A 22,221-nucleotide genomic window follows, 5' to 3' on the forward strand; every position below is an offset into this window, starting at 1 on the left:
GGGCTAATTTTATAAAAATTAACGAACTATTACTTCTTAAAAAAATAGAGGGGCCACAACTCCGACCCTTAATAAGCTCTATACATGTTTGATCATACATGTAGTTTTATAAAATTATTTGGCTATTAATTACCAAAATAATACAAAATACTACTTAAAAACTGATAATATAACTTCATGTGGACCAAAATACGTGATATCAATAAGGAGTTTTCCCTAAGTTTTAAAATTATATTTTACGGTCTTTTCAACAATATAATATAACTCCATTATTATTTTTTTAACGACAAATTCTCTGCAACGGAAACTAATGAGATTCTAATCATGGTGGTTATGCAATACCTTTCTAATTATGTTGGTTATACCTTTCAAATAATATATATATATATATATATATATATATATATATATATATATATATATATATATATATATATATATATATATATATATATATATATATATATATATATATATATAAAATTTATTTTTTATAACGAGTAATTGAGTATCACTGAATAATAAATAGTAATAATTGTTTATGAACTCCTTTTTTTTAATAAAACATTTTGAACCGGGTTTAATGTTTCTCTATTTAATATTGCGTAATGGTTTTGGATGAATTCTACATGAGTCGGTTAAATAGTATAATTTATCTACTACGTTAAATGAATATAATTTTATTGCATGTTAATCTCTAATGAGTTTTGATACTTGTCATTTTGTGATATTTTTTAAATAAATAATATCTAGATGTCAATTTATGGGTTTTTTTTTTTTATAATTTTTAAAATAAAAAAGTCACATAATACTTATATTTATATATGTAAAATATTAAATGTAATAAATATTATACTAAATTGCAATTAATATGTTTCTTCATTCCTTATTTCAAATTTTTTTTTTAAAAATACTTATTATTTACATTTTAATATTTTATTTTCTTTAATCAACTCGTATAATATACGGGTTTTACACCTAGTATCTTATATAAATACATAATTTTGAAACACTTTCTTTGTTTGTGAAAAATAAATTATTGTCATTATCTCCTGTGTATTTTCGATGAATAATGTCGTCAGAAATGCTCTTATTTTCTAATAGTTTTTTATGTGATTTAATAAATGTTTTTGAATAATAACAAGAAAATCAACATATTTTTTTATAAAAATTGAGAATACTTATGAATCGAAGTTAATTCACATATCTTGTAATAATTTGAAAGGAACAAACAAATAAAAATGGAATGCAACCCATTAAGGTACTTTGAAGATATGACGGATAATCTATTGATCCATATTTAAAAGTTGACATTACTGAACCATATGATAATGAATGTAACGACCCGATTTTTCAAATGAAATTTTTTATTTTTGATTATTCAAACACATTTCCATAAAATACAAGATCCCATATATAATTGTTTTCAAACTCATATCAATTAGAACTTTTATTTAAAATATCAGGGTGTCCCATAAAACGCTTGTGAGAGAGTGCACACCACGCCATCAAGCCTTGCCCTTGCCCTTGAGATCCGATGTACCTGAAACAAATCCACAACTTGTAAGCTAATGCTTAGTGAGTTCCCCAGAGCATACCCCACACACAATCCACGTAACATATATCATATTAGCTATGAAAAGCTACATATACAACATAATTCATGCACACATAAACTTGTAAGGATGTTGTGGGCTCCCCCAGGTTCTTATAACATCATGCCATGGGCTACCCCACATGGTCTTATATCCAACTGCCACGAGCTCCCCCGGGGTATTCCATGCAATAACATACATAATCAACTTAGCATATCATATCACAGAAGTGTCTAACAGACTACATAACACATACATAAACCTGTAAGGATGTCGTGGGCTCCCCAAGGTTTATACAATCGTGCCATGGGCTACCCCACATGGTCTTTTCTAAGGAATGCCATGGGCTACACCACATGGTCTTATATCCAATTGCCACGAGCTCCCCATGGAGTCTTCCATGCAATAACATATAATCACTAGCATATCGCTTAACAGAAAGCTAATTGTCATACCACATATATCTACAAACGCTAGCGTTCCACATAACATAAAATGGGTCGGCCTTGGTGGCTTAGACCCATTGGTATGGTGAGAATACTCACCTTTGGACGAAGATTCCGAAAGCTACTCTCCTAACTGTCAGTAACCTCCTGTGTTGAAGAATGATAACATTACGCAAGGTTAGGACTTCACATAATCAAATGGAAAAGCCCAAACCTCAAGTCCTTTCATACAGGCCCAAATAGTCTTCCTTTGTTAATGGGCCTAAAGTCCATGTCCAAAATCATTAATGGGCCTTATGGCCTAATAAAGCCCTATCATACATCCATATCCCAAAACAGTTAAACTGGCCCATCAACCCCAAAACACGACCATGCCTAATGACTAATTGAGGCCCAACAGTTCAAAGGCCCAAAACGAATACAAGTCAATCTGTTGTGTGTACGCCTTGCAGACCATCCTGGTACGCGCAACGTACTCGGTTCTTGAGTTGTACGTGATGCGTACTCCAGGTTACGCCCAACGTACAAACATATTAAGCACCTTTTCCATTAAGTGCTTAATCAGCTGTGTTCTAATGCCCAAACCTTAGATCTGACCTCATTAAAACGTATTAAGACATAAAGTTGGCAACTTTATGCCCTTACATGTCCCCTGTACTCCCAACAACCCATTAAGACCTTTCCAAGGGTCTTAATCCATGCATGAGGTCAAAACACTCATCAAGACTTCATTTTTATGCTATGAATAGATCAAAGGGCTTTAGATCTGTCCTCACTAAGCTCTGGAGTTGCTCAAACTCTCAAGAGAAGTCCAAAACCAACAAAAGGAACCATAAAAAACCTTAACTAGATCTAAAGAATAAGAAGGCAAGATCTAAGATTTATACCTCCAGAAGATCCTCAAGGTAAACTAGATACAGATTCTTGAAGTCCAAGGCCACTCCAAGCTTTCTTAGCAACTCCTTCTTCTTGAATGATACTAAAAATGGCCACAAATACCCTCTCTAAACTTAAAAATGATCTCACAAGTTCTCTCTGGAGTAGAAGGACAAAATAAGGCTATGAAGGTTGTCTAGGGTTAGGTCCAAGAGGCTTACGGACGTTTAAATAGGCCTCAAGTATGAAAATTAGGGTTTGGACATCAGTTATGTACGCCCAACGTACGTGCTGTCCCTCCACGACCATTCTTGCAAAGTACGCCCAACGTACTTAAGGGACTTATTATGCTATATTTAAAATTCTTAAGGGCTTTAAGGTAATACCTAAATTGGAGTGTTACAATGAAAGTTTGTCTGCCGTGACTCCAGAACATGAGCACAACTTCATGTTTACAACGGGGATTAATAAGAGTCTAAAACCCTCGTTATGAAAGCCCCTTTTCAGAAAAAAAAAAAGGAAGCTTTATGTCAATAACCCTATTAATTTAATACCAGTTTTTTTTTTTTTTTTTTAAACAAAAAATCTAATATACACCTAAGCTAACAACACCTAATTCCACCTATATCCACACCGAAACTTAAACTTTCGACCTCAAAAAAGAAAAACATCATTTGTTATCATTGGACTAAAAGCATTTAATAACTTTTTATACAACTAGAAATGAAAAATATTACAAATTTATTATTAATAAGATAAGATGAGACAAATTATTGAAAAGTCAAAAATAAATGCAATAATAACCACACAATTATCTTGTTGATTTAAAAAAAAAATATAATAGTCATTTTGATATTAAATATTGGTTAATTGACCCGTTTAGGAAACTTTTGGAAGAGAAAATGTTGATTAAGACCGGAACAAGATGGAAGAAGATGAAAAGGCGGAGTGATTGAGGGGCCACATCTTAACATTTTGACCACCAACAGCCTCCAAAAACACACACTAAAACACACACACACACAAAGACACAACACATGATGATGCAGGCTTTTCTTCACTCCAGTTACGCCACAACCAAAAGGCGTTGATCTCTCTCTCTCTCTCTCTCTCTCTCTCATACACATTCGTCTTCAAAGCAGAGAAGCGATTCCGATTCAACAACAAACGCACACAGATACTTGCCTTCAGTTGATCATCCTCCTGATGGTAAGTGATCTCTACGAATCTGTGTTGCATCATGTGATTATCTATTTCTTTCGCTACACACACAAACAAACACGATGTGTATTCCGAAGTTGCTGAATCTCTCTATTGGGTCACTTGATGCAGTTTTTTTGGTTGATTTGTGTTAGGGTTTTTGTTGAATATTTGCCAATTCGAGAGGTGTATGATGCTTTGAAGTGGTCTCAGTAAATGGCAGGGGAAATCCAAGAGCCCTTTAGGTTAAGTTTTCAGGTAATTTCGTTTATTTTCATGGTTATTATCTCAACTAGATCTGATTTATCTGGATTTGGATTTGATTCAGAAAATTTCTTTCCATTTTTTTGTATTACCTGTCTTTTATTATGTCGGTTTCGTGTTAATTACCTACCCTAAAACCAATAAATTTGTTCTATATATCTACTTTAACCAAATTTCTCACGGATCACATTCAATGATTGTTCACTGCACATTTTTTTGATTGAGTTTACTTCCACTATTTATCTGTGGTGTAATTTGTGATCTTAAAGGTGGAATTTGCAAATATTTAAGTTTCAGTTGATTTGTTCAAATGAAAGGATTTTGATGTCTGGTTTCTTCAATTACACAGGCTGACCTCCTGCACTCTGGTTCAATCTCCTTTGGAAGATTCGAATCTGAATCATTATCTTGGGAAAGAAGATCAATTTTTTCTCACAATAGATACCTTGAAGAGGTTGAGAAATACTCAAAACCAGGTTCAGTTACAGAGAAGAAGGCATATTTCGAGGCCCAGTTTAGAAGAAAAGCTCTTTTGAAGCAAAGTTCTTCTGAATCCCAAGATGGAGGAGACTTCCCAACAAGTGGAAACAGCAACCTCCTTGAGTTAGAAGAATCTTGTAATGGCAATGAGAGTTCTTCCACTTCTGATCCTTCTGAATACACTAAAGAAACCCCAATTCAACACCATGAAAATGGAAAAAATGTTGAAGCTTTATACGATGAGAATGGCAATGGAGGATTGGATCTCGCATGCTTTGATGAGATCCCCCATAATTCAATATGTGATGAAGATACTATTAGTCAAGAATATGAAAGTCAAAGTTGCGAATTTCTTCCTGTTGTCAATATGATCGATTGTCATGTGAGTGTTCATGAACATGTGAAGATTGATGGGACACATGAAAGTGAAACTGAGATTGTAGTGGAAAATACTGAAGAAATAGTTGTGGATTTGGCATCAGAAATGACTGATTTGCCCCTTACTCATCAAACACTTGAGAAAGATGATGATAACACTAGCACCAGAGTGACTGAACCTATCAGAACATTTTCTCCCAAGGTAAATATTTCTAAACATTGTTTTTTGAATATTCTTTTCATATATTTTCTCATGCTTAAAAAGCTCGATTTATACTGGTTTTAGGTAAAGCATGCATCAGAAAAGAAACTTACAAGAGCAACACTAAAGACTCAACCAAACATTGATCGGTTTCAAAAGCACATGTCTAATGAAGCATCCAAAGGTTCAATGAAACCTCAAACAAGTGGAAGCAAAAGTTTAGTAAAGAAACCAGAAAAGAAGTCACCAAGACCTTCTAGTCCCTTACCTTGCTCAGGGGTAAAATCGTAAATAATCTTCTTACTTTTCATTTTACAACAATATAACCATATTTATTTATCGGATTTTAACATCTTGAAGGTTACAAGATCTGAAAAAGAAGTCAAACCTCAGTCTTCCCTATTAAAGAAGTCTCTTCCTACTGTTACCAGGTTAGCAAAAGTGTAAAACCATTAAAAGTTTTTATCTTTTTTTTATTTTATCTTTTTTTTTTTTTATAAATGTGGACTCTAAACTCCATCTTACTTAATTTATCAGGCCAAAACAGAGTATCAGTTCAAGTAAAACACATGTCAATGTCACTCAGAGTTGTGCAGGTTTCAGTTTAAAAACTGATCAACGAGCAGAAAACAGGAAAGAGGTAAGAAATGTTCATAGTTTTTTCTTGAAGGTTTAGTTTTGCCAAATTTGAATTGTTAAAGGGTTAGTATCGTAAAACCTGAGTCTTTGTATAAATGTAATGCAGTTCTATATGAAAATTGCGGAGAAAATGCATGCTAAAGAAGCTGAGATTAACCAAGTTGAAGCAAAAACACTGGTATGTTATATATGTTATATGAAGTATGACATCATCAAATAAAATTTTATGCTAAAATAATATTTTATTTATTTTTAGGAAAAACAAGCAGTTGAAATAAAGCAATTTCGAAAAAGCCTCAACTTCAAAGCAAAACCAATGCCTTCTTTCTACAATGGTTCAGATCAACACAAGGTATTTTCAATTTACAATTAATATATATTTTTCTATTTTAAAATCATTGATTATTATTTATTTATAAATTAATAATTGGGAAATGCCAGGTCACACCAAATCAAACGCGGCCCCGTTCAAATTCAGTGGCGAAGAATGCAGTCAAATCCTCTGTTCCATCGGACATAAGACCGAGTTGTTCGAATTTAGCGACCAATAGGATTCGTGTTTCGGAAAGTGTCGCGAAAAGTCGTGTAGAGAAGAAAAATGATGCGAGTGTAAAGAAACAAAAGAAGCCGGAATTGAGGGGTGTTAAATCGGGTCATGTAGTGGTGGGGGTTGTATCTTGAAACAGTTTATGAATGTTGGTGTTTTATACGTATGTTGTAGTAAAAGGTAGAGAAGAGAGAAGAATAAAAGATATGTGGATATTGTAACAAATTGTGACTACAAAACCTTTCTTTATAGATTTAGTAATTTATAGTCTTGAAAATAATGGTATTTAACTGTTTTGCATTTTTTTTTACGTTGATGCTAAGAATAAGAGAAATCATGTGTATATTGTATCACATTCATTATCGTGTGTTTGTCGATCGAAAACCTAACACCTATATAATATTGGAAGAGAAATCATGGTTAAAGGATTTGTAAAAGACTGAAGAAAATTGGTATATTCAAGAATGTGATACATGTATCTTTTTCTTGAGTTAAATAGTAGTGTAGTAATTTAGTAAATGTCTTGATTAATTTGATCCTAAATATGAATAGAAGAAACAATTTCCATAGTAAACGTCGTGTTTCGAACCAAATTGCATCCCCAGCTGAACACATTTAGAAGAGTGATTATTTTTTTTGAATAATTAAATTTTATTTAGGGCTATGTTTGACAAAATAGTTGATCATAGGTAAAACAAGTCCTCCTTAATAAATGAAGGTTTTTTTTGCCACTTGTCAATCTCTCATGAGTTTTGATACTTATCATTTTGTGGTAATTCTGAAATAAATATTATCCACTTGTCAATTTTTGGTTTGTTTTAATTTTTAATTAAAATCATATACGTATATATGTAAAGTATTAAATATCATATATATGATATTAAATTGTAATAAATAAGTTTCTTTCTTTCTTATTTTAAAGTTGTACATTAAAAATTATTTTATTTTTATACTTTAAGTTTAATTATTTTTTAAATCAACCCGTATAATATACGGATCTCACAGCTAGTATATAATATATTTTGAATTGGTGATCATGATATCTTGTCGCTAGAATTTTTTTTACTTACTTTAGTTCAATTTAGAATTTTATATGTATTTTAAAGTTGGCTTCCATAGTAACAAATCAACATAGGTCGCCGAAGAATAATAGAAGAAACAATAGCCTATGGCGATGTTATTTATTGCTTTCACACACAAAAAACTAAAGAACAAATTAATGAAACATATGGAAATGTTTTTTTTTTCTCCGACTCAGGTCGCACTTAGGGGTCGTTTAATAGTTGCTAACCGGGTTAGAATTTCTGACCATTTCTGACTGAAACTTGTTTGATTTTGTATCTAACTGTGCAAAATGACTATATTACCCCCAAACAACATTTTTTATAATAATTTGTTTACAATTTTCCATTTAATTTATAACATTTTACATTTTAATAAACATATTCAATACTACTAAATAATATTTACAAATTGACTATATTACACACAAATACACATCAAAACTTCCATTCATTCATTCACCACAAAAAGAACCAATCCAATCAAAGTCAAAGATTTTATAAAAGAAAACCATCGTAAAACTTCTCTCGATATCCTTCTCGTTTGGTATTAGATCGTCTCTTCTTTCGGATCCTCAACTTCAACCAAGTCATCATAGGATACATGCACACAGATTCTTTCATGAACATGTCGTTTCTTCACACGTCTCAATTCAATGCCCAATTCGCCAAAAATTTCCACCACCATTCCTATATTGCCCTCCATCTGAAGTCATTTGAATCGCATCCACCTGTCACCATTCCATCATCATTAAGTAATCCAATCCAAAATACAATACCAAAACATGCACTCAACAATCAAAGCTAAGAAACATAACAAACTTTTCTAAAAAAATACAAACAAAAATCACGAAGGAGATAAAACCCACTAGCTCTTACCTCCAAAAAACTTGTCTTTGGGGCTTCAATCTAGAAACTAGGAGGTGTCTGGCCTGTTGATTCTCACCCTACAATGACAATTCAACAATTAGTGTCTATATGAATCTGATGTAAACAAGAATTTGGTTGAATTTGTAAAAAGCATACTCTTAGAGAAATCAAACAGTTGATAACATTGTCTATACGAAAACTAAATTACAACAAATAATAGTTGATAAAGCGAATCAAGCATAATGAATCACTGAATAAAGAGTTTTCTCATCTAGCAACCTTGTAGAACTCTTTCTTGATGTTCTTTGAAATCCAGAAATTGATGAACAAATAACACTAGAAATCAGTTTGAGATGAAACTAAAATATTAGAGGGATTTTCACGAAGTGACCTTCAATTTCCAACCTTCTCACACCTTACGGATGATAGAAACCATGATTCACACAATTCCAACCCCATTACATATTAACATTAAGAATGTAACACCGATTTTCCATGATGGATCAACTGAGGACTTAAAGGGATCAAAGGTTGGATTTTTTTAGGAAATATCTAGTGTCACGACATGGTGAATGGAGCACCAAGATGTAGCATGCCAAATGCATGAAACACGCATTTGATGACTGCCACGACATAGTAGTTGCTGCAGCCCACGCCCATGACCTTTTAGGGTTTCTTCCATATTTAAGCACCTAATCTCAAGGATTAGGGCATCGTCTCCACCCTACAACTCTTCATAATGAAACCCTAGCCTCCAAGAGCTTGTTTTCTTGATTGAAGACTTTGTTCTTGGATTTTGGAGGAGCTTGAGGAAGGAAAAATATCATTTTGGTGCAAAGGAGAAAGCGACCAACTTGGAATCATCATCTCCTTTAGATTTATGAGTTTTTGGAGGTATAAAGCTCTCATCTTGACCTTTTTCTTCTTAAGTCAAGTTTAAGTTCTTTTTTGTATGATTTTGGTCCCTTCCATGGATGCTCTTGGAGTTTGAAGAACATCAAAGCTTGTGATGACTTCTTAGGGTCTTTAGGCTTATGATGAATAAGAAAAAGAGAAATATTTGGAGTACCCTATGTCCATGCTTAATTTATAACCTCATTGAGGACTTATTGGATATAGAATCGTAGATCTTTCTTGTGGTGGAGTCCTAATGGATAAAGTTGGAAACTTTATCCATTAAGTCTTTGAAATAGACCGGATTTGAAGTTATGGATTTAGATCTATAAGGTTTGAGCACTTAATGAAGAATATGGAATTCTGTAAGGATCTACAACATGGAAAATGGATTGGCATGACATGGCGAGGTCCCATATGTTGACTATTTTGTCCTGCCATACCCACGACATGGCCAAGAGGTCTCCACGTCATGGTGAGTGTTGACCTAGTTAACTGTTGGCTTTGTTGACCACTTTGACTTTGGGTCAAACTTGAAGGACTTGGGTTATTGATTAATGATATATGTTTTTTTGGTGTTAATTGGTTCGCGGGGCGATTAGTGCAGGAAGTGAGGGCATTGCTATGTTTCCGTGGGTCTTCGATTCAGGTGAGTTTCCTTACTATACTATATGTTACTGTATATATCCTTGTATGTTAGGATAGAAGAGTAGTGGTATGATGGTTAGAGTACCAGGGGTCAATGATCGTCTAGTTGAGTGCCCTAGGGATTGTATGCATTCATATAGGCTAACCTGAGAACTCTTGATGTAGGTTTTCTTATCTATTCCTTGTATGGTTGTGGCTCTAGAGTGGGATCACATGTTCGACTTTCTATCTCACCTTTACTACATATAGATATGCATTCATTAGTGATCTGTCAGTAGTGACGTAGAGTACTGTATGAGGCTCGATATGCAGTAGTGATATGTTAGACTTGTAGACTAGTGTAGAAAGGTTCTTGTGTTTATGTTCTTGTTTGGTTTATATGTCGACATGTCGGGTGGTGGGTTAAGGTGGTATTGTTTTGTACGGTAGGCCAAGATACCCAGATGAGCCAACTATATGTTTTAGGCAAGGTGCATACTAACTGTATAATGTAGGGATGGGACCGGTCATGGACTGGAGGCCCAGGTGAGTGATCCAAGTGTACTGTAGTATGTGTATTGTGGTGTGTGGTACTTTTGGATAACTCACTAAGATTTGGCTTAAATTTGTGGATTAAGTGTTTTTTTAGGTACCAATGGTGATCGTAGGAAGGCTAAGGTGTGACTGTACGTACTCATCAACAACATTGGAGATTATGTATTTATTATATTACTCTGATTTTCAAACAATTGTATTTTTGGACAAATAAGTTTTCTTAACCTGGGTTTTATGAAAATTATGTTTTATCTTAATTAAAAATGAAAATTTTGTTTGTGAAAATGGGACATTATTTAACAACCCAAAATTTATGAGGTAAAAATTTCAATTTTAATTCAACCAAAACAATAATTATCTTTAAGTCAACATTCAATATCTGCATATCCAAATATTCAAAAGTAATTTTATCAGAAACAATTATTAGAGTACAATCTGAAAATCATCATGAAGCGGAAACATGGGTGGATGCGCTTCGATCAAGCCGAGCCCTTCCCTTTTGAATAGGAAGTAGCTGAAACCATAACCATAAAAACCGTAAGCATAAAGCTTATTAAGTTCCCTAAAATATCACATACCATACATACCATAGGGTTGAGCCCTCACATTGGGCCTAGCCCGCATTTTAGGCCCAACCCACCATAATGGGCCTAGCCCTGCTAAACCATTGGGTCTAGCCCTATCATACAAATGCAAAAGTCACCAAAACAGTTAGCACCTACATAACATACAATGGGCCTAACCCATCCTGATCCATGGATCTAGCCTAACATACAAATGGGCCTAGCCCAACATATAATGGGCCTAGATCGTCATACAAATAGGCCTAGCCCAACATATGAAGCAAAAGTCACAAAGACAACTAGCATAACAAAACCTAGTGGGCTGGCATTGGTGCCTTTGACCCACGAGTACAGTGAGGAGACTCGCCTCAATCCGCTGATAATCAAATAACTGCTCAGACTGCTGAACTGGATAACCTCGTGCCAACAAACAATAAACACAATCTTAATCAATAATCAACCCGACACCCATATTCAAATATCCACTCCATAAATCAGCTACCTAAAGGGTAAAAGACCATTTTAACCTTTCCTTATTTGACCCAAAACCAAATCCCAACCTAATTATGCCAAAGGCCCAAAATGGCATCCAAGCCTAATATAGCCCAACTTCCTAATTGTGCCTAAAAACTCTCATCCACCTGAATACCCTTCAAAGGCATGACTGCGGAATCATCCACTAAACACTTCCGCAGCTGAGAGACATGAAATGTGCTATGAATCTGACTGAGCTCGACTGGAAGATCAAGGCAATATGCTACCCGGCCCACCTGAGCCAAAACCCTGAAGGGAGCGATATAATTGGGGCCCAACTTGCCCCTCTTCCAAAACTGGATGACCCCTCTCTAAGGTGACACCTTCAGGAAAACCATATCTCCCACCTATAACTCCAAGTCTAACAGGTGCTTGTAGGCATAGCTCTTCTACCGACTCTGAGCTGCCTGGGGCCTACTCCGAACCTACTGAATCAGCTCAGTAGTATTGAGTACCACCTCGATACTCCCTATGACTCGCTGACCGACCTCGCCCCAACAAATCAGGGTCATGCATTTCCACTCGTAGAGCATCTCAAAAGGAGGTCGATCAATGCTAGCGTGATAACTATTGTTATATGAAAATTTTGCTAACGGAAGATACATATCCCAACTCCCACCAAAATCCAACACGCAAGCATGCAACATATACTCAAGAGTATTAGTAGTCCGATCACTCTGACCATTGGTCTACAGATGAAATGTTGTATTGAAATGGAGATGAGTGCCCATCTTGTCATGAAACCACTTCTAAAATCTGCAATTAAAGCGAACGTATCGGACTGACACCACTGATACCGACACCCCATAACGTGCCACCACCTCCCGGACATAAATCTCGACCAACTTCTCTATAGAAATACTCACTTGGATCAGAATGAAATGCGTGCTATTGGTTAGTTGATCCACGATGACCTATATAGAATCCACTCTACATGTAGTCCTAGGAAGCCATGTGATAAAATCCATAGTGATGTCTTTTCATTTCCATACGGGAATCTCCAACGGCTGCATCTTGTTGTGGGGTCGCTGATTTTCGGCTTTGAGTTTTCTACAAGTCAAGCACCAGTCCACATACCATGCTACATCTCGCTTCATGCAGGACCACCAATAATTAGAACAAAGATCTCGATACATCTTCGTCGCCCCAGGATGAATGGAAAATCTTGAACTGTGAGCCTTCTCCATCAAAACTTAATGCAAACCACCCCAATACAGAACCCAGACTCTTCGATGCAGAGTCAACAACCTGCGACTATCATAATTGAAGTGTAACACCCGTAGATTCGGGCTAGTCAATTTAGAGACAATAAACATCAAAAATGACTTTTTAATAGAATATTATTTAGAATAAAGAATCTTAACCAAGTTATATTATATGTCACAAGGGTTCCGTACATATAAAGAACGCCGAAATCCGAGTTATAACGAAGAAGTTATGACCTGTCGAAGTTTTACGACAAAACTGGCACAACACCGGGAATCGTAAAAAGTGAATTTACAATAAAATACTTTCTAGTGTTAGCGATCTAAATGAAAGTATTTGTATACGTTAAACTGAGAGTGTGCATAAAAAGAACATCCAAATCTGACTTCCTATCATGAAGTTACGCTTTTTATAAGATTTAGCACAACAGTGCATAGCCCGAAATTCAAATTTTAGATCGGTCAATTTTTAACCAAAAAATTCTAAAAGAGAAATGAAGATATCGTTAATAGGAGTTCAACGATAAAAAGACATTAAAAAACGGAGCTCATATGCGAAAGATATGGACGAAACTTAGTCCTTACTCTTCAAGCGTGGTGAATTCGATACAGATTTAGGTCTCCACATCGTGGTGAGCGTTGACCTAGTTGACCTTTGATTTTTTTTGACCGTTAACCGTTGAATTTTGACCAGTTTGACTTTGGGTCAAACTTGAAGGACTTGGGTTATTGATTAAAGATCTATCTTTGTTTGGTGTTAGTCAGTTCGCAGGGGCGATTGGAGCAGGAAGTGAGAGCGTTGCGGTGTTCCTTTGGGTCTTCGATTTAGGTGAGTTTCCTCACTATACTATGTGTTATAGTATACATAATTATATTTTATGATACAGGAGTAGTGGTATGCTGCTTAGAGTACCATGGATCGGTGATCATTTAGTTGAGTGCCCTAGGGGTTATATGCAGTCATGTAGGATAGCTTGAGAACTCTTTATCTAGGTTTTCTTACTTGTTCCTTGTTTCGTTGATGATTCCGGGACATAATCATCCTAAGGGGGAGATAATTGTAACGCTTGTAGATCCAGGCTAGTCAATTTAGAGGCAATAAGGGTTGAAAACGAACTTTCGACAAAAGATTATTTAGAATAAATAATTTGAACCAAGTTGTAGTATATGTCACAATGTTTCCGTACATATAAAGAACGCCGAAATCCGAGTTATAACGAAGAAGTTATGACCCGTCGAAGTTTTACGGCAAAACCGACACGACACCGGGAATCGTAAATAGTGAATTTACGATAGAGCGAGTTTTAGCCTTAGAAATATAAACAAAAGTTTTAGAATACGTTAAACTAAGAACATCGATAAAAAAGAACTCCCAAATCTGGCTTCGTATGAAGAAGTTATGATTTTTCGAAGTTTCCGATTTGCAGTGTACAACCCGAAATTCGAATATTAGATCGAGCGGTTTTTAGCTGACACAACCTAAACAAGAATCGAAGATCTCGTTAATAGTTAACGAGAAAAAGATGGGCAAAAACGGACGTCGGATGAAGAAGTTATGAGGATTTAACGGACCAATCCTGTCCCGGCTTGTTAATAATATAATATTTAAAATCGAATCAAAACTAGCTGATGGAGTCTAAACGAAAGTTGTAGAGTACGTTCCCACCTTCGCGTATATATAAAGAACGTCGAAAACGGAGCTGGTACGCGAAAGTTACGAATTTTTAAAGTTGACTATGCAAATTGCGAAATCTGATGCGAGATGGATGACGTGGCCTCATCGCAGTCGTCCATCGCCGATCACAGAGCGCCCTTCGGATCATGCCACGTCGCCTTGCTTCGCCTTACGCCTCGCGTCAGAGTTCGGTACGCCCAACGTACCCTCGATCCTTATCCTCTTCCGAAGTGCGAGACAGCTGGACCCTATCCGAAGTTACGCCCCGCGTAGCCAAGGGTTAAGCCCAGCGTAGTCCGAGGCTCACAGGCTATAAAAGGGGGCGAGGGTCTCCGGATTTTTCACACATTTTCTCATTCTCTCTCTACAATCTTTCTCTCTCTAAGGGTTTTACCCCTCTCCTAAGCGGCTAAGCCTAGGTGATCCCCTAGCACCCTAAGGAAGCCCCGAGGCTTCCGGAGTCCCGAGAAAAAGAGCCTTTCGGTTTCGAAACGCTGCTCCAAATAAAGTTGCGGTTTTCGATAAAATTCACTGTAAGTGTGCTACACTTACGCAATTTTTAATATAGCTTTCAAATAATTATAGGAATGTTATTAGGTCCTTAAAATAATTATTTGGGCTATTATTATGAGTTATATTGAGTGTTATTAACGCTTATATAATAGTAATAATAATAATAATAATAATAATAATAATAATAATAATAATAATAATAATAATAATAGTCAGACTAATTAATTTGTCGCGGTTATCGTTAGACTAAACCCTAATGGTATTGGTACTAGGTTTTATCGAAGGAAATTGTTTTGAGAGTATCGAAGCGTTGTTCGAGTACTAAGTCACCACCTTTCAGGTGAGTGCATAGTCCCTTTCATCTTACACATAGATATGAAGTATTTTATACGTGCTATATATGCATATTATCTGAATACTTGCTGTCTATGCTGTATGAACGTTTTATACATGTTTTAAATGATTTAAACTGTATACGTATCTTATATATACTAATATGTTGGGTATGACATGGGTAGATGAATGATGAGAGATAAAAGATGATGTGAGTAAACATTGGCAGCTATAGACTTAGTGCCTAATAAACATCGGCGGCTATTAACTAAGCGCCTATTGGACAAACACCGGTAGCTATGAATTTAGTACCTGTTAGAAATTGGTAGCTATGGATGTAGTGCCTATTAGATAAACACTGGTTGCTATGGATTTAGTACCCATTCAAGAAAATCACATAACAGTTTAACACACCAGATAACAAAACGAAGATTTTATTATTTCTTGAAACTATTACATAGGTGTTCAAGTTCACCCTAGACTATGCCTCTAAGAGGCTACATCATACAATACTATGGCTACTGCATATCTTGATCTTCGGGTATGAAGTCCTCATCCTTGATTCCTCGCATGGTTTTCTGCTTCGTTGAGGATCATGTGGAATGCCCTTGGCCTTGGTGGCGTTTCTGGTCTTGCTGCTTTATTTTTCCTTGGGCAGTCTCTGGACATGTTCCCCTTGCCTCCACATCTGTAGCATACTTTATCATTATGTGTGTAGTCCTTGGAATAGTGACCAGTCCTTCCACACTTGTAACAAGTCACTTCTTCGTTGCACTTCCCACAATGCTTCTTCTTGCATTTATCATACCATCTCGCTTCACCTCCATCTCCTCCTCCAAGCTTTGAGAATTTACTTTCCTTGTTGGACCTTGAAGGTCCTCCAAACTTCCGCTTCTATCCTACCTTATCTTTTTCTAGACCCTTTTCTCTTATTTGGGCCTCTACGTTGTTAGCTGCCCTAACAACTGTTTTCAAGGTAGTTGCCATTTTGACCATTGGGCCAAAATCAGTGGGTAATCCGTTAGCAAACCTATCAATCTTGAAGAGTTCAGTAGGCACCAAGTAGGGGAATAGCTTCATCCTCTCGGTGAATGAGGTGGCATACTCATCAACACTCATCTTCCCTTTCTTCAGGTTTTGAAACTCGTTGTTTAGGTCTATCAAATCTATCTCTGAGTAGTACTGCATTTTCAAATGTACCAAGAACTCTTCCCATGACATCCTTAAGGCTTCTCCCCGTGGCATCGTATCTGCCAATAGCTTCCACAAGCTCAAAACTCCAATTTTCAGTTGTCTTACAGCGAAGACGGTCTTCTGTTTCTCGCTACAGTCACAGCTCTCAAACACCATCTCCATCTCGGAGATCCAATCCATAATCTCAACCAGCTTCGGGCTTCCTGAGAGACTCGGTGGATGTCACATACTGTAAGTTTCCTTTCAAACTCTGTTACAAATGTGTTTTCAAACAAAGGTTTTCCTTATACTTCAACTGTCTTATCAAACAAAATACTTTCAATCGTTTTATAAACTGACATCAAGTCATCGTTTCTTAGTATTAAACTTTTCAAAGGTTTTACAAAACTTCTTTTATGCTTTTATATTGTAAAATGCATGCCTATATATGTATAGTTATATAAATAATGTTTAAAGGACTTAGGACGGCTAGCTCGCTTTATTTCCTTTTCCTCGTTGGGATGTGGCCTTAGGGCATCAGTTGCTCGTCCGAATGTCGTCTAAATATTAATTATATATCATGTATACATATATACATATAAAGGTTCCCCTTAGTCAGTTAAGTACCTTTGGGTAGCAAATATATACTTCCGGTTATACTCGTACGTCATTAGTAACTATAATAGGTGTAGTTAGGAGATACTACTTACCATTCCAAGTACAAGGAATCACACAAGAGTCAGTTCATTCATGAGTCTATACTAATACATTACATGTTATATGAATACGTTTACATAGATATGCTTACATGAATACGTTTACATAAATACGCTTACATGAATACGCTTACATAGATACGCTTACACGATTACGCTTACAATACACGATAACAAAATTAACATAAGAAGGTGCTATAGCATGGAACAAGTTCATGATCTAACTATAGCAATGAATCACTCTGCATTGTGATAATTATATTGGGTATACATGATCATAGTAATGTGGATGTTCACGGCTTGCAGAAATGTAGGTTCGTGTTTGGTTCCCAAAATCTCATGATAGAGAGCGTATAGTATGGGTCCTAGCCACCACATTATGCCTTAACCCTCAATTAAGGAAAATTGGTACAAAGTAGTCACTTATTACAAATACTACAGTACTTACACTTTGCATACGACAATTGCAAATGGATTAAAAATCCGGTTAATATATTATTAACACCTTTACCATGTGCCATATTCACATAATCGATGAGGTATAAAATAATAATAATAGGTGTACAATCTGGTCTTGGTAGAAGGCTACTTTCAAAACATTTAGGTCTTGGTAGAAGACTACTTTCTATACTAGTAGGAATCATAGGGATTTTCTAGGGTTTTCAACTACTTACAAACATTTTCACACTTATACAAACTTTTCTCCAAATGTTTACAAGTCTTTACTTTCCAGTTTCAAAAATCAAAGACACATTAATACTTATGAATTCACCAGCTTTATTGCTGATACTCGTTTTCAAAACAACTTGTATTCTCAGATCACAAATAGATAGGTACGACGACCAGGTTTTGTGAAGACGAAGAAATCAAGACTCCTCTTTTATTTTGATTATATATTATGTTGTCTTATACTATGAAAGAACACACTTGTAATTAAAATTATACTATTAATGCAATGGATGGTGTTGTTGCTTGTTTACTACTTTACATTGTTGTGATACATTACATGACGTTCTCCGTCCCAGAACGTTTCCGCTGTTCTCGGTTTTGGGGTGTGACAAATATATATGATGGATAACTTATTCGCTCATGTTTAAATCTTAGCACTAATTAACCTTTGAGGTTCCTCTGCAGTGACACCAGGACAAGTGACATAGTCTCATGTTTGCAGCGAGAGATTAGTCGATGTGTAAAAGTTGGTCCAAGACCCTCGTTAGAGAAGTTCCATTTCCAAAAAAAAACCTTGTTAACTTTTATTTGTTTCAAGCTTGTAAAGCTTTGGAATGAATCTTAATAATTCATCTACAAAAATAATATCTTGATTGTTATATTTTATTTCATTGAAATTACATGTAAATTAGATGTTTTTAGTGGTATTACTGTTTATACAATGATCATGATATTATAAAAAGTTATAACTCAAATTTTTAGACATATTTAATGCATCTGATTTAGGGAAATTATTGAAGTTATACAGTTATTATATGCTTTTAGAAAGTAATAAAATATCACTATAGTATCGGATCTTATGTTTTGAGGTAGGGATGAGCAAAAGGACCGAACCGGCCGGAACCGGGAACCAGCTTTGGCCAAAATCAAGAACCGAACCGGCCCGGCGGTTCTATCGGTCCGGTTCTACCGGTTCTTGTCGTGTCTTCAAATGTTGGAACCGGTCCTTGAAAAATAGCATCATACGGTTCTGGTTTTTGCCGGTTCTACCGGTTCCGGTTATATCGGTTCCAAAAATCTACAAAAATAACGTCCTGGTCCCGGCCCGACCGGTTCCATCGGGTTCCGGTTCCGGTACCGGTTCCGGCCGGTTCCCCGGTCCATTTACTCATCCCTATTTTGAGGTTATGAATATTTGTTTATTATAACGATTATTTGAATTATTACAAATGATATATTTAAAAAGAATTTCAGAATATTTTCATAAGCTTGTGGAACTATTCTAAATAACTTTTCCAAAACTAGCTTGTAAGATATACATTTTTACTTGATAACCATGACAAATCAAAAATTTTCAAAAAATAAGTTAATTCTTGATAAAACTAAAAAATATGAAATTTATTTGTATTGATATTAAAAAAATGACTCTTTATTCTTATATATGTTTGACTAATTCAAAAAATATAATTATGACTGGTTTAAAAGTTTCTCGGACAATCAATAAACTTGTGAGGATAATAAAGTTTTGTGACATGTTTGATAAATAAACTCAGATTGACATCAAAGTCAACAAACTATTTTTTTGAACATATTTTATTATACTGCTTTTTTACACTTGTTCACCAATGTTCTCTTACATGTTTGTTCATGTTTTTATGTGATTTTTTGTTTTAACCAATTAATTAATTTTTTTTTTATAAATTTGTTTTTTACAAATCTGTTTTCTAATCTTTTTTACTTATTCATTGTCATGACTCATGCATGTTGTAAATTTTTTTACATATATTTTTTCAAGTTATAAAAAACTTGTAAAAAAATTGACTCAAACATAATTTTATTGAAAACAAATTTACAATTAAATTATTAGAAATGTAATTGTATTGAAAATATAACAGAAAGTTATATAGAAGTTGTCAAAAACATAATTTTATATATAAATAATAAACACATACCTTCAATTCTCTCCGAAAAAAAAGATTGTTAAACTTAATTCGTGAATCTAAATAGATCTCCGATGGCTCGGTTATCCTTTTTCTGAATTGTCAAGAATAGGGAATAATAGACCAATCTTTTTTTACATATTTCACAAATTAGTTTTACGTTTTTAAATAGTAGAATGTCGAGAAAGACAAAATGATTCAAATTTAAGAGAAAAAAAATCAAATTGGAAGTCAAGGAATGAGGCTAGCCCCCGAAAAAGCTTCGCTCCTAGGTTGCTATGGTTCAAAACCTTTCTCTAATAATTAGGTAAGCTTTCAAACACTTTGACTTATTTTTTACAATTTTTAAAAGCGAAAATGTAAAAAAAAGAGTTTTACATTCTTAAATGTATGAAAATGAATAAGTAAAAATAAAAAATAGACAATGGATTTTTGAAAAAATATTTTTTCTAAATCCATTTCTAATTTTTTAATTATTCATTTTAATACATAGGTAAACAAGTGTAAAAAATTATATACGAATGTAAAATAAATTATATAAAAAGTTTGTTCTTAATTTAAATTTATGGGTTGAATGTTTTATTGCTCGTCGGACACTGTAAAAACTTTTAGTTACCGGTAATAACAATACTTTTTAAACACTTTAAATAAATTTATTGGTTAAACATTTTTAAAAAACAACCAAATATGGAAAAAAATTGACAATTAGTTATCCGATAAGTAATTTTTTCCATTAATATTTTTGTTATTCATCAAATATATTTGTTTTTGCAAACTACGCTGTTTTTTAGTTTTTGAAAAAAAAAAAGATTTATTGTTTACAAACAAAAATAAACTAAGATCCTATTTTATGTTAACATGACTACAAGTGTATAAGGTTCTAAATTTGTGTATACAAAGCAAGTTTTTAATGAAATTAGTGCCAATTTTTATTTTAAAATTAACATGCTTAAATTTGTAGATATTATAACAAGTTCTAGTCACTTGCTAATCGTATGATTTTATTATTAATATATATTTGTCGGTTTTAAAATCTAAAACCATGTTTATTAGATGACTAGGTATGAGACCCATGTATTACATGAATTCATTTAAAATAAAATTTAAATATAAAATTCAAAATATTTAAGAAGTTTGAATTTATAAGAAAAATAAGAAAAATATTGAATTATAAAAATTAAAGTGTTTTTTTTTCTTTTCAAATTAGGCAAATAATTTAGATAAATAAATAAAGGAAATTAATAAAACTTTAACTTAGTAATTTTGAAATTAGAATAAAAATCCTTTAATGAAATTGATATGCATTTATTATTAAATTTAAATAATATATGAAATTTAATAAAATACAAAAAACCATAAAATGATATGTGGAATAAAAATTAATTTAAAATAATCATAAAATTGCATATGGTAAAATAAATAAGAATATGACGTGTAACAAAAATTTTTTTATTTATTAGGATAGATATATGTCCTACGATCATTTGTATTTTCAATATAATTAAATTAAAAAAAAATACAACATTAATGACAACTGGTTGAAGAAATGAGTCCTCTGTCACGATCTTGATTGTCTTTCACTTTTTTTCCCCATTTTTATATCAATTTATTACATAATATATTTTTTGAAAAATTATAAATAATACATCCAAATTCATTATTTTCAATTCTCTACAAATTAACTATAATATTTATTTATTTTTGTATATATTGAAACTTTCAAATAAAATATATTTTTAATTGTTGATAAATGATCAAAAAATGAAGATAAGTTGGTAGTATTGATTGTGTATATGGATAATTAACATAATAATATTTTATTATAAGGTTGGATTGTGAAGGATTGTTGACAAACATAGTCTAATAGCATGACACCGGTTGAAAGTATTTTGTGTGACAATATTTTACTTTTTAGAAATTTATGATACTAGATTTCATGTTACTAATTTATACAAGTGCCACGTATTGTGACCACATTATAAGCGATTAGATATTATTTCTTTTGGTCTTAACTAACCGGAAATGTTGTTGCAAAATTGAAAGAAACCCACTGTATTGCATAAAGTAAAAAATATTGTTCCACTTCCAAAAATATACACATTTAATACGATTAATAAAATGGTGTAAAAGTCATGATGTACTTTGGAAAACGATGCTCATCATGATGTACTTAGTCAAATTTCGCCAAAAATTAGGTTTAAGGAGATGAAATTTATGTCATTATAATGGCCATAAACCTTAATTGAAAAAAAAAAAAAAAAAAAAA

At 33.9% G+C, this 22,221-nt stretch overlaps 1 protein-coding gene across 2 annotated transcripts; it reads left to right on the forward strand.

Annotated features, from left to right (window-relative positions):
- The first annotated feature begins 3,987 nt into the window (after positions 1 to 3,987).
- On the forward strand, positions 3,988 to 6,912 carry LOC145036522 (TPX2 (targeting protein for Xklp2) protein family). 2 transcript variants are annotated; one of them, XM_078984980.1, is made up of 9 exons: positions 3,988 to 4,126; positions 4,273 to 4,375; positions 4,731 to 5,441; positions 5,526 to 5,720; positions 5,802 to 5,872; positions 5,979 to 6,081; positions 6,187 to 6,258; positions 6,337 to 6,432; positions 6,522 to 6,912. In XM_078984980.1, the coding sequence occupies exons 2-9, from the start codon at positions 4,334 to 4,336 to the stop codon at positions 6,759 to 6,761; spliced, it is 1,530 nt and encodes a 509-aa protein (XP_078841106.1). In that variant the 5' UTR covers positions 3,988 to 4,126; positions 4,273 to 4,333; the 3' UTR covers positions 6,762 to 6,912. The 2 variants fall into 2 exon arrangements, with proteins under 2 accessions (XP_078841106.1, XP_078841107.1); XM_078984981.1 differs by having other exon boundaries at positions 3,996 to 4,126; positions 4,250 to 4,375.
- The last annotated feature ends 15,309 nt before the right edge of the window (positions 6,913 to 22,221 follow it).

This window comes from Lactuca saligna, chromosome 3 (assembly GCF_052625555.1).
Source record: "Lactuca saligna cultivar CGN05327 chromosome 3, ASM5262555v1, whole genome shotgun sequence".
Lineage (NCBI taxonomy): Eukaryota > Viridiplantae > Streptophyta > Magnoliopsida > Asterales > Asteraceae > Lactuca > Lactuca saligna.